This window comes from Cetorhinus maximus, chromosome 3 (assembly GCF_964194155.1).
Source record: "Cetorhinus maximus chromosome 3, sCetMax3.hap1.1, whole genome shotgun sequence".
Lineage (NCBI taxonomy): Eukaryota > Metazoa > Chordata > Chondrichthyes > Lamniformes > Cetorhinidae > Cetorhinus > Cetorhinus maximus.
Genome location: NC_135881.1, coordinates 154,679,556 through 154,692,160, shown reverse-complemented (window position 1 = coordinate 154,692,160; position 12,605 = coordinate 154,679,556). Strand labels below are relative to the sequence as shown.

General features: G+C 41.1%; 1 protein-coding gene across 2 annotated transcripts in view; it reads left to right on the top strand.

Moving 5' to 3' along the window:
* ankhb (ANKH inorganic pyrophosphate transport regulator b) overlaps positions 1–5,616 on the top strand; it is a 180,247-nt gene extending 174,631 nt beyond the window's left edge. Inside the window, exons 11-13 of one of the 2 annotated variants that reach the window (XM_078539133.1) lie at positions 71–170; positions 3,093–3,237; positions 3,363–5,616. In XM_078539133.1, the coding sequence (XP_078395259.1) occupies positions 71–170; positions 3,093–3,206 (214 nt within the window). In that variant the 3' untranslated portion in view covers positions 3,207–3,237; positions 3,363–5,616. Of the gene's footprint in view, positions 1–70; positions 171–3,092 lie in introns of both variants that reach the window. The other variant, XM_078539132.1, reaches the window with a different exon arrangement.
* Positions 5,617–12,605: the final 6,989 nt, after the last annotated feature.

The following is a 12,605-nucleotide window of genomic DNA, read 5'->3' as shown; positions in this document are numbered from 1 at the left end:
TGAACCATTGCCTTTGTTTTCGCTATGATGCTGTTATATCTGCTTATAAAAGTGTTTCTGTATTTCCCAGGATCCATGGAGCTTCTTTAGGAGTTGGTTCACTTCTTGCTGGTTTTCTGGGAGAGTCGGCCATGGTAGCAATAGCATCTTGTTATGTTTATCGTAAAGAGGCAAGCATTTTTCCCACAGCTTTTTTGTTACTATGTTTATGTGTGTAACAGAAAGTTACCTGCATTGTTGTGCCCTTAAGATGCAGTGCCAGTACAGCTTTTGAAAGGGAGTTATAGAGGTCATTTTAATTCTTTATGAGAAAAATAAGTGATAGCAAAGGACTTCAGTGGAAAAAAAGAACTGGGAGAGGTGCATACAAGCTCATGATTTGTTACCATTTGCCTTCAGTCCAGCAATAAAAGTCAAAACAACCCCAAAGAGAAAGAATAAAAGAGAGCATAAGAAAGAGGAGCAGGAGTACACCGTATGGCCCTTCAAACCTGCTCTGTCATTCAATAAGATTGCAGCTGATTTTCCACTTCCGCTACACCTTTCCACACTATCCCTATTTCCCTTAATTCTCTTCATATCCATAAATCTACCAACTAAATAAATCTACCTCTAAGACACAGGATGATGGAGCACATTCAATCAGCCAATCATTTCATCACAGGCTGATTTACACATGGGCCAGAATTATCACGTCGGCGAGCTGGGGCAGGCCCGGCACGCTGACGCGTAAAATGACGGGCGGTGATGTCAGGCATGCATCTCGACATCAACGTGCTTCATTCCGATCTTTAATTTGGTGGGCGCGCGTTGGAGGCAGCTGTGCACCCGCCAAACTGTCAAAAGCCTGTTAAGGTCATTAGGAGACTAATTCCGATAATTGACAGGGCTGCCCGTCCAACCTTAAGGTTGGTGGGCAGGCGAAAAGCCCAAATGGCCTTTGCGTTTTTCAGGAAACCTCACCCACGGGTGGGGTGAGGTTTCCTGAAGGTTTTATTAAATAAATAAATATTTTTAACACAATTCATAAACATGTTCCAGCTCATGTGACACTGTCACAAGAAGGGACATGTCTAAGTAATTTTAATCTTTCTTTATTTAAAACTTTCAATTTAAATTTAATCTCCCCGAGGCAGCTCCGTGCCTCAGGGAGATTTCTGTTCTCTTTCATGCGCATGTGCAAAAGAGCACAGGCCCCGACACTCTCTCCCCCACCCCACCCCCCCCACCCGCCCTCACAGGTAAAGTGCTACCAGCTCCGCGCTCGCCCCTGACCAGCCCGCCCGGCAGGCAGAAAATTCTGTCCATGAAGTACTTGCAAAGAACAGCTCATAGAGCTGAAAAAAGCTGAGTGCATTATCCACGTCTCACACATGGGGCAGAAATGTTCGCTCGGCAGGTGGACGTGCGCCCAACCCACTCGAGCGTGAAATCGTTGATATCAGCCGCGCGTGCCGACATCAACGCACAGTCGCGCGATAGTTCGGTCGGCAGGCATGTGCCGGATCCAGCAGCGCGCCAGTCGACAATTAAAAGGTCTGTTGAGGCCATTAAGTAATCAATTAAATTAAATTTTATGCTGCCCATCCAAACTAACAGTTGGTGGGCAGGCAAAAAGGCCAAGCGGCCTTTACATATTTTTGGAAACCTCATCTACAGGCGGGACGAGGTTTCCAAAAGCAAATAAAAATAAAATAAAAACTTTAATTTTTCATTAATAATATGTCCCTGCTCATGCGACAGAGTCACATGAGGGGATAGATTTCACTGCGTTTTATTTTTTTCATTTTTTTTTTCCATATCTTTTCATCTCCCTGAGGTAGCTCCGTGCCTCAGGGAGGTTATGAAGCGCTCACTCGCACACATGCACGAAGTTCACGCTCGGCCCACTCACCCCCCCATCCCCATCCCCCAACGCATAGGCAGCGCTTAGTGCTGCCGCTCGCATTTCACGCTGGGCAAGCCTAATTTAGCCCACCAGCATGAAATTGCAGTCCGGTGCCGATCCCGTCCGCCCCTGCCAAGCACCCCCACCAAGGGCAAAATTCTGCCCATGGGCTATTGCCTAATCGAATAGGAAAATCTACACAAAGGCTGTCTAAAGAAAAATAATCTAGCCTGAGTTGAATATCATTTTGCATTGGATTTTTTTTTGTGTGAGAAGATTAATGTATGTATTTTCTACACACTATATTATCACTTGTAATCTCTCTGTACTACATAACCCCTTGGCCCATGGAAACAGGCTGCAGACTTCTTCTTTTCTCAGTGGCAGGGTTCTAGTAGCAAAAGACCAGGCTTTAATCCTAATCAGTGGATACCTGAGACTGGAAAAATACAGTGCGCAACTGTTGTTCCCGTTCCTGATAGTCCTGATTGAATCTGAGGATCTAAAGACCTTGCCAAGGAAATGAAAAGTTATGGCCACTAGGTCTCTTCTCTTGAAACTATGATGGAAAAGGTCCATTATACAGGAAGATTCGACTCATGATATCAATTCTACAACCAAGTCGTAGGCAACTAGTTTTCTCTATATTCACAATGTAGTTCAGAAAAGTGGTCAGACATACATAAACAAATGGACACAGTTGCTATATGGTACATGTATAATAGTGATAGTAAATTAAGTTAATGCTTGGAATACTGGTCTTCAAATAGAATCTAATAAATACCTCTCTTTTAGTTAATTGCTAAGTTCGATCATAAAAAGCTGAATGATTTTGCTGACAAGAAAGCTGTACAATCTCCAGTAAAGAGAGGCACAGGTCATTGGAATTGCAGCCTCCTGTGGCAAAAGAGGGGTAGGATGTAACTCATGCACCTCAATTCTTCTCATGGTGATTTTCTGCTTTTCAATATTGCAGTGCAGCAGATTGCCAACCTCCAGCGCGCTCATAGAATAGCACGGGGTTAGGCAGAGGCATCAAAAATAAAATGATGAAATAGAAGTAAGGAGAATGAAGTACAATGCAATCTTAGGCAGTGCACCATATTTTGCAGCATGCAGAAGATAAACAAGTACAAGTGGAATCTAGCGATTGGTATCAAATTGCTGAAATGTAATCTGTGCTGCTAAATTTGTTTTTATACAGAAAAAGAAAAGATCTCTGGATGAAGCAGCAGCTGAGGGAGAGGACTCGGCAATGAATTCTGCCGTTATCCCTGAGGAAATGTCTGAAGTAGTGGAGTTGGATGAAGATGAGTGAGCAGCATTTACACACAGCAGGGATCACTATGGTACAATATAATAATGTTAAACCACCCTTCACTTCTGCTTCCATCCTTTATTTTTCCGGAAAGTGTCTACCGACACCAAAGACAACTTCTGATTATGTTGCTGAATTGCTTGTATCATTGGACAGGCTCAGATGTCAGGCTTCTTGCATGCAGTTCCATTTCAGCTAATACGTGGATGAAAGCAACTTCAAAAAAAACATCCAGAAAGTCTTCCACAGTTAAGTTGGCTGACATCCTTCTTTCCATGGCATTAGCAGCACATCTAAAACCAAAGCACATTCACCTTTCTTTTGTTGACTATACTGCTGCCCTGTTCTCCATCAATATCTTTTGATAGACTAAAGGTGTATACTTGGGATTTATACTTTATTTAACTGCTTGAATAGTATTATGTTGTGGGTTTTTTTAATGTACATTGCAGCTAGGTTTCCAGTGACCTGTGTGATTTATTGCCATAATGTTGCTGCTCAAGAGGTGGAGTTCTGAAGACACCATAACCATAAAGGACACAATTTTGTAAAAAAATAAAAAGGTTGAACATATCAAAATATTTTTTTACATACCAGAAGAGTTTGATATCAGTATATTGAGGAGAACGTTACGCATGTGGTGGTGACTTGTAAGTAAAGCAGTAAACAGGGAAATTAATACTGAAAAACACAGACATGACTTGAATTTCATTAACTCTTAATATTAAATGGCAGGAGAGAACATTACTTGAAAGGAATGAGATTTCAAGATGATGTGAAATTTGACATCTTAAGTAATGTGTTCAAAATAGTTTATTAGCCACCTATAAACAAACGTGCTACACCATTTTGATACATGTGTGCTGATTCAGAGCATTGTATATTGTAAAGCAATGGGTACCATATAATTCAAATGAGTTCCATTTTTTTTTTCATTGCAGCTTGTTAGAGCAAGTGTTTACATGCTGAGGAATGGCTGTTTCTTCCAGTTGATGAATGTTGTAGCTCAGTGGTTGGTTGGTTGGTTTCTGTGGAAGAGTGACACCAGCACAGGCATAGCCCAATTTTACCAATACCCCTTTATTGCATGAAGCAACATTTTTTCTCTGCACATTACATCAAGGACTCAAAGCAGCCTAACTTTCAGTCAGTGTTTACTGGGACATGAGGCCGAGGATATTTGAGAACCAATTTGAGAAGCTCCTAATCTGCTACAGATAACCTCCACCTTGTTTTCCTCCTTCCCATCCCAGTCTGATTGGCATTCATTTTACAGACCATTATTTTAACCCAATCTTTCCTTAGCTTAATTTGCATCGCTAATCAACAAATATATTGAAAGTGCTATATGGAACCCTTTCTTATTGGGCAGTCTCACTCCAGTTCCCGGTGAGTGTGGAACCACATCAAAGAATCGTCTTTAATTTGTCACCTAAAATGCCAATCTCATTAAGAGGCTGCACGAATGGCTGTTGAAAATGGGAATGTATTGCTCTGATGCAATTTGGGACAGAAGGGTACTGTTTGGGTAGAGGAAAGGAAGCTTCACTCTAGCGAACTGTACCTCGCTAGGTCAGGAAATGCATGATTCTGCCATTTGGTGCACAAAATTGAAAGTATTCCGAATTTCAGCACCGACTCCTTGAAAAAAATTATGGAAAAAGGTTAAAACAATTTTTTTTTTAAAATTGCACAATCACCCATTTTGTAAATGAATGTAATACTGCCTGTAATAAACATTTTGTAGCAGGTGGGAAGTTGATGTAATTTGAATGGAGGCACTGCAATATTGACATATATGCTTACTCAAAATGTTTGATAAGCAACTTGTCCATGCCGCAGGGTATAAAAGGGCATGACTGCAAAGGTGTTTTGTGAGTGAAAACGTTTTCTAACAAGTGGCCAAGCTTTATTATGAATTACAAATACTCGAGTTCACAACGTCTGCTATTCTCCTGCATAATTTTTAGAAACAAAGGAAGCCCCTTGCCAGTTTCTCTGCATTTAACCATCACATCACAAATTCTTTTAACATGACTCTTGACATTATTGTTGCTAAGTTGTTAGATATTTCATGTAATGAAGTTATGAGTGTTGTGTGTAGTCGGTGGAAACTATCCTCTATTATAACTAAACTGGTTTTGCAACATGCTTTAATTCAAATTTCACCAAGCAGTGAATTGTTTTTTAAAAAAAAGTACGTTTCCATCAATTATATTTAAAGCAGTCAACTATGCTTAATATGCAAGCATAATTTTAAAATACCAAATATAGAATGTTCTTTCTAAATATAATGTATGTATATTTTTTCATGGTATTGATAGATTTGAATCTATTATTTTGGATCTTTGAGCTTGTGCCATTTTTTTCAGTTGGCTACTCAATTAAAATGATTTTTTCCTCACCTTGATTATGTTTTCATAGTGTTGTATATAAAATTTTTGCATATATAAACTAGCACTCAAGATCCAAATTTCAGTTAACCCCACCGGGGAATATGTAGTGGGGAAAAAATATACCAACTGGCACTGCTGCAGAAAAATAAACTAAGCATGCATTGCTGGAGCTGTCTGGACCATTTCCCTGACAACCCACAATATTATTAAGTGGGAAATGATTGGTACAAAGCACCAAACATGCTTTATAATAGCAACATTGACCATTCAATCAAAATAAGGAAACTCATCATATGTGGATAGGTCAGTTTAGCAAGACAACCACTACGATGGCATCAGTATTTTTAATGATTAAGTACAATTAGTTACATATTAGTAACAAGGCAGTATGCACAAGATAGATATTACCTAATCTTTTGGAGAAAAAATGATGAATTGAAATTGGCTATTCATTTGTTCTTTCTCCTGTTCTGCCCTTCCCCCTTAAGGCAGCTTTTTTATGACCCGAGCTCCATGATATATGACCATGATAGTCAATCAATGACACAGTATCCCATTTGACCCATGTGTGAACATGCCTCGAATTTGTTCCTCTTTTTCTTACTCTCTTCAGCAGTTTTACAGCAAATACAAATTAAAATAAACTGCAGCAAGACAGTTTACAGCAAGAGGATTTTAGCAAGAAATGTGGCTTCAATATATTTTAAGTTCGGGAGTACAAACACATTTGGGGAATTGTTGTATTTATTGTCATTTAAATTGAGACAAGCACAGCTTTCTATTGAAATCATGATCATATTTAAAAATAAGTTCTGAAACATTTTTAGTAAAGGCGATAAAGCCTTCCACATAATTTGAGCAGCAATGTCCACTAGTTGCACAAAAGCATGAATCTAGAAATTACTGTCCGTAATAGTTGAGTGCTCCACTTATTGAATAATATTTCTTTGCCCATTATTTTAATGAAGATATTGGCCTGCTGTTACCACCTATTATACAAATATCAATTACAAGAATGTCATCACAAATATTCCAAATACATAAGCCACTAATATTGCCAATGGTGAGTTCCAGGCTGTAGTTAGGACAGTGCTGTTTTTCTTCATTCATTCGTGGAATGTGAATGTTGTTGGCAAGGCCAGCATTTATTGCCCATCCTTAATTGTCCTTGAAGGTGGAGGTGAGCCACCTTTCTCTCTCACTACTCCAAAGGAACTTATAGGGCACTGAGGCTAAATAAATATCCTAGTTGTGTGTGTCTGCAAGTTCATTAGTGCTCCTCTGAAAGGTTTATGAAATAAAATAGGATAAAAGTTTACTTTAAGTAGAATAACATGACTTAAAAAGAATTGCTAACCGAAAATTGTACATTTTTGATTTATAGCAAACATAAATTTGATTCTGCCTTTCATATAGCACTTAACCACCAAACATGGTCATGAGCATTTGAAAGGTCAGTTCACTGATAAGCAGCAGTATTGGTCAAGCACCCTGCATACACTTTACCCAATTACATGCAGTCAACTGGTTCAAACATGGACAAAAGAGCTGAACTACTGAGGTGAGAGTGACTACCCTTAACATCAAGGCCGCATTTCACTAGTGTGGCATCAAGGAGTCCTAGCAAAACTGGAGTCAATGGGAATCAGGGGAAAATTCTCCATTGGTTGGAGTCATACCTAGCACAAAGGAAGATGGCTGTGGTTGTTGGAGGTCAATCATCTCAGTTCCTGGACATTACTGCAGGAGTTCCGCAGAGTCGTGGCCTCATCCCAACTATCTTCAGCTGCTTCATCAATGACCTTACTCACATCATAATGTCAGAAGTGGGAATGTTCACTGATTATTGCACGATGTTCGCCATTTGTGACTCCTCAGATACTGAAGAAGTCCATATCCAAATGCAGCAAGACCTGGACAATATCCAGGATTGGGCTGACAAGTGGCAAGTAACATTCATGCCACACAAGTGCCAGGCAATGACCATTTCCAAACAGAGAGAATCTAACCATGCCCCCTTGACATTCAATGGCATTACCATTGCTGAATCCCCCACTATCAACATCCCGGGATTACCATTGAACAGAAACTGAACTGGACTAGCCATATAAATACTGTGGCTACAAGAGCAGGTCAGAGTCTAGGAATCCTTCAGTGAGTAATTCACTTCCTGACTCCCCAAAGCCTGTCCACCATCTACAAGGCACAAGTCAGGAGTGTGATGGAATATTGTCCACATGCCTGGATGAGCGCAGCTCCAACAGCACTCAAGTAGCTTGGCACCAGGATAAAGCAGCCCGCTTGGTTGACACCCCATCCACAAACATTCAATCCCTCCACCATCAACGCACAGTGGCAGCAATGTGTACCATCTACAAGATGCACTGCAGGAACTCACTAAGGCTCCTTACACAGCAACTTCCAAATTCACAACCATTACCATCAAGAAGGACAATGGCAACAGACAGATGGGAACAACACCACCTGCAAATTCTCCTCCAGGCCACACACTATCCTGAATTGGAAATATATCGCCGTTCATTCACTGCCACTGGGTCAAAATCTTGGAATTCTGTCCCTAACAGCACTGTGGGTGTACCTACACCACATGGACTGCACTGGTTCCAGAAGGCAGCTCACTGCCACCTTCTCAAGGGCAAATAAGGATGGGCAAATAAATGCTGGCCCAGCCAGTGATGCCCACATCCCATAAATGAATTTTAAGAAGTATCATTCGCATATCATAAGTACCAGGCAAATGACCATCTCCAACAAGAGTAAATCTAACCATCTCCCCCTGACATTCAATGGCATTATCAAGGGCAGTTAGGGATGGGCACCTAAATGCTGGCCTAGCCAGCAACGCCACTTGCTTATTTTTCCAGCACTTATAATGATGCTGATAATTTGGGGCCCAAAATTTAAAGCACCATTTACATGGAGGAAAGGGTTTCTGTATCTTCTAGAGACACATTGATGCAGGCAAGAAGTAGCAAATTTGTGAACAATGAGGTCCTGTTGTGTCTACATTAGAAGAATGTCCCTGCTCTTCACCACTAGAGTGTGGAGCAGATTCTGCAGAAAAGTAACTAATATTGTATTTATTAAATTCTTCAGCAAGATGTCAACAAAAAGGAATAAGCTTCAGAGACAGAGATCAAATACTTATTTCCTCTGTGGAAAGGAACGCATCATGTTTCTATATTTCTATTAAATAGTGATATTGGGATACTGGCATTTTGCCCGATTTACATTTGAGGATTAGGGAGGGCTTTATTAATGCAGAACTATCCCTAATCTGGCAGAATGAGTATTCCAATTCTTTAACTGATAAAGCGAATGGTTTGAGGTAATGCAGGTCACCACAATAATTACTGATAGCACCATGACATTTTGATCTATGCTGAAGACATTCATTTTTATAATAGTCTTTTTGCAAAGTAGTCATTATTAAATTTAAAAACTGTAAAATACCATAATTTAGAACTCTAATACCATAATTTTGTTACTTGCCACTTATCAGCACAAGCCTGAATGTTATTGAGTAGTGCTGAAGGGCTGATAGATGATCCATCTTGGCCCCCTCCTACGATCCCCAGTATTACAGAAGCCAATCCTCAACAAATTCTATTCACTTAAGATGATATCAAGAAATGGCTGAGTGCACTAGATATAGCAAAGGCCAAGAGCCCCTAACAAGTCCTGCCGAAATGCTAACGAATTATTTTCCAGAACTGGCTGCACCTCTAGTCAAAATGTTCCAGTAGAGCTACAAGACAGGCATCTGGAAAATTGCCAAGATACTACATCCTATCCACAAAAAGCAGGGCACATCTAAACTGCCAATTACTGCCTCATCAATCATCAGCAGAGTGATTTTTGGTGTCATTGATATTGCTATCATGTGGCACTTACCAATAATTTGCTCACTTATGAGCATTTGGTTTCCAGCAGGACCACTTTGCTCTAGACCTTATTGCAACCCTGTTCCAAACAAAGAATTAAATTCCAGAAGTAGATGAGCTGAGAGTGATTGCTCTTGACATCAAGGAGTCCAGTATAATTGAAGTCACTGGGAATGAGGGGAAAACTCTCCACTAGCTGAATTCATGCCTAGTACAAAGATGGCTGTGGTTTTGCAGACATTTCAGGCTGATGGCATCACTGCAGGAGTTCGTCAAGGTAGTCTCCCAGGCCCACCCATCTTCAGCGATAGCCTTCCCTCCATTATTAGGTCAGAATTAAGGGTGCTCACTGATTGCACAGTATTCAGCTCCATTCTCATATAAGTAGTCCGTGCCCTCATGCAGCAAGACCCAGGCAACTTTCAGACTTGTGCTGATATTTAGCAAGTACCATTCACACCACACACGTGCCAGGTAATGACCATCTCCCAAAAGGGTCTAACTACCACCCCTTGACATCAATGGCACCCATCACTAAATCCACTACCATCAAAATCCTAAGGCATCATTGTTGACCAGAAACTTAAATACTGTGGCTACAGGAGGTCAGTGGTTGGCTAATCTGCTGCAAGTAACTCACCTCGTGACTACTCATTTAGAAGGCACAGTCAGGAGTGTGATGGAATACTCTCCACTTGCTTGGATGAGTGCAACAACACTCCTAGCTCCAACAACACTCAAGAAACTAAATACCACCCAGGACAAAGCAGCCCATCTGATTGACATCTCATCCACCACCCTGCAGTGTATACAATCTACAAGATGCACTGCAGAGATTCACCAAATCTTCTTTGACAGTATCTTCCATGAGAGCACAAGCTCCCCTCTAAGTCATACAATATCCTAACTTGAAAATATATCCCATTCCTTCACCATCACTCAGTCAAGATCCAGGATTCCCTTTATCTCACAGACTTCATAGGCTCACCCACCACCTTCGGGATGGGAAATAAACGTTGGGGTTGCAGGTGATGCCATATTCCATGAACAAATTTAAAAACTGAAATTTTCCATGGGCAGAAATTTTTGCTGGGTGAGCAGGCGTGTGCCCTACCCACTCGCGCGTGAAATGACGCGCATTGACGTCGGCCGAGCATGCCAACATCAATGTGCAATTGTGCGATAGTTCGGTTGGCGGTCACGTGGCAGTGCACCCACCAACAATTAAAAGGCCTGTTAAGGCCATTAAGTAATCAAATAAATTAAATTTTTCGCTGCCCATCCAACCTTGGCGAAAAGGCCAAACGGCCTTTGCATTTTTTTGGAAACCTCATCCATGGGTGAGATGAGGGCTCCAAAAGTAAATAAAAATAAAATAAATGTTTTAAAATTTAATCAATAACATGTCCCTGCTCATGTGACAGGGTTAAATGAGGGGACATGTTTTATGCCATTTTCTTCATTTTCTTTTTTAAAAATGCTTCATCTCCCTGTGCCTCGGGGAGATTTTTAAGAGCTAACTCGCATGCATGCGCCAAGTTCGCACTCAGCCGGCTCACCCTCCTCACCTCCCCCCACAGACAGGCTGCGCTGTGCGCTGCCGTTTGCGTTTCACACTGGGCGGGCCTCAATCAGCTTTCCGACCAAGCCCACCCGCCAAGGGCGCCAAGATTTTAAATTTAACAAAGAAGCGAGCAAGTTACCACAGGACCCAGTCAACAGTGGAATTCCAAAGGTTTTTCTCCAATTTTAGTTACTGGATGCAGCAGACCTTTGCAAAAATGGCTGGGGGCTTCTTCAAGGCTGGTTTACACGCTCCTCTTAGATCTTATATGGCCCCCCAATATAGCCTTTCATTCCTCTTTATATATGTTTCTCTCTTTTTAATCTGTAAATTTCATTGTTCCAAGAGTCTTTGTAAATTTACTTTTCCCACAATATAAAAATCTTTCATGTTACCAATATGACCTCTCCCCTTTTGGGAAAAATAAATACACTGCTTGGCCTTGCTTATTTTACCAGTTGTAAACATCCTACCATCCCTTTGAAATCCAAACAACTCCTTCACTTATACAAAAATGCAAATTTCCTTCACACCTTCTATGCTAAAACTTCAACCATGTTTACTCTTTAGCATTTCAAATGCTTTTTATCCCTAACTTCTTTTGATAACTTCAAGCTTGCAGTCCAGCTGATTCCAATTCAATTAAATCACACAAAGACAGAATCATCTATACTCACCCTTATGAACCTACTTTACAAGAACCCGCAATAATATTATGAAAATTATTAGTCATAGAAACTAGGAGCAGGAGTAGGCTATTCGGCCCTTCGAGCCTGCTCCACCATTCATTATGATCATGGCTGATCATCCAACTCAATAGCCTGCTCCCGCTTTCTCCCCAAGAGCTATATCTAACTCTTTCTTGAAAGCATACAATGTTTTGGTCTCAACTACTTTCTGTGGTAACGAATTCCACAGGCACACCACTCTCTGAGTGAAGAAATTTCTCCTCATCTCAGTCCTAAATAGTCTACCCCATATCCTCAGACTGTGACCCCTGGTTCTGGACTCCCCCACCATCGGGAACATCCTTCCTGCATCTACCCTGTCTAGTCCTGTCAGAATTTTATAGGTTTCTATGAGATCCCCCCTTATTCTTCTGAACTCCAGCGAATATAATCCTAATCGACTCAATCTCTCCTCATATGTCAGTCCAGCCATCCCAGGAATCAGTCAGGTAAACCTTCGCTGCACTCCCTCTATAGCAAGTATATCCTTCCTCAGATAAGGAGACCAAAACTGCACACAATATTCCAGGTGTGGTCTCACCAAGGCCCTGTATAATTGCAGCAAGACATCCCGGTTCCTGTACTCAAATCCTCTGGCTATGAAGACCAACATACCATTTGCCTTCTTTACCGCCTGCTGCACCTGCATGCTTACCTTCAGCAACTGGTGTACAAGGACACCCAGGTCTCGTCGCACATTCCCCCCTCTCAATTTATAGCCATTCAGATAATAATCTGCCTTCCTGTTTTTGCTACCAAAATGGATAACCTCACATTTATCCACATTAGACTGCATCTGCCATGCA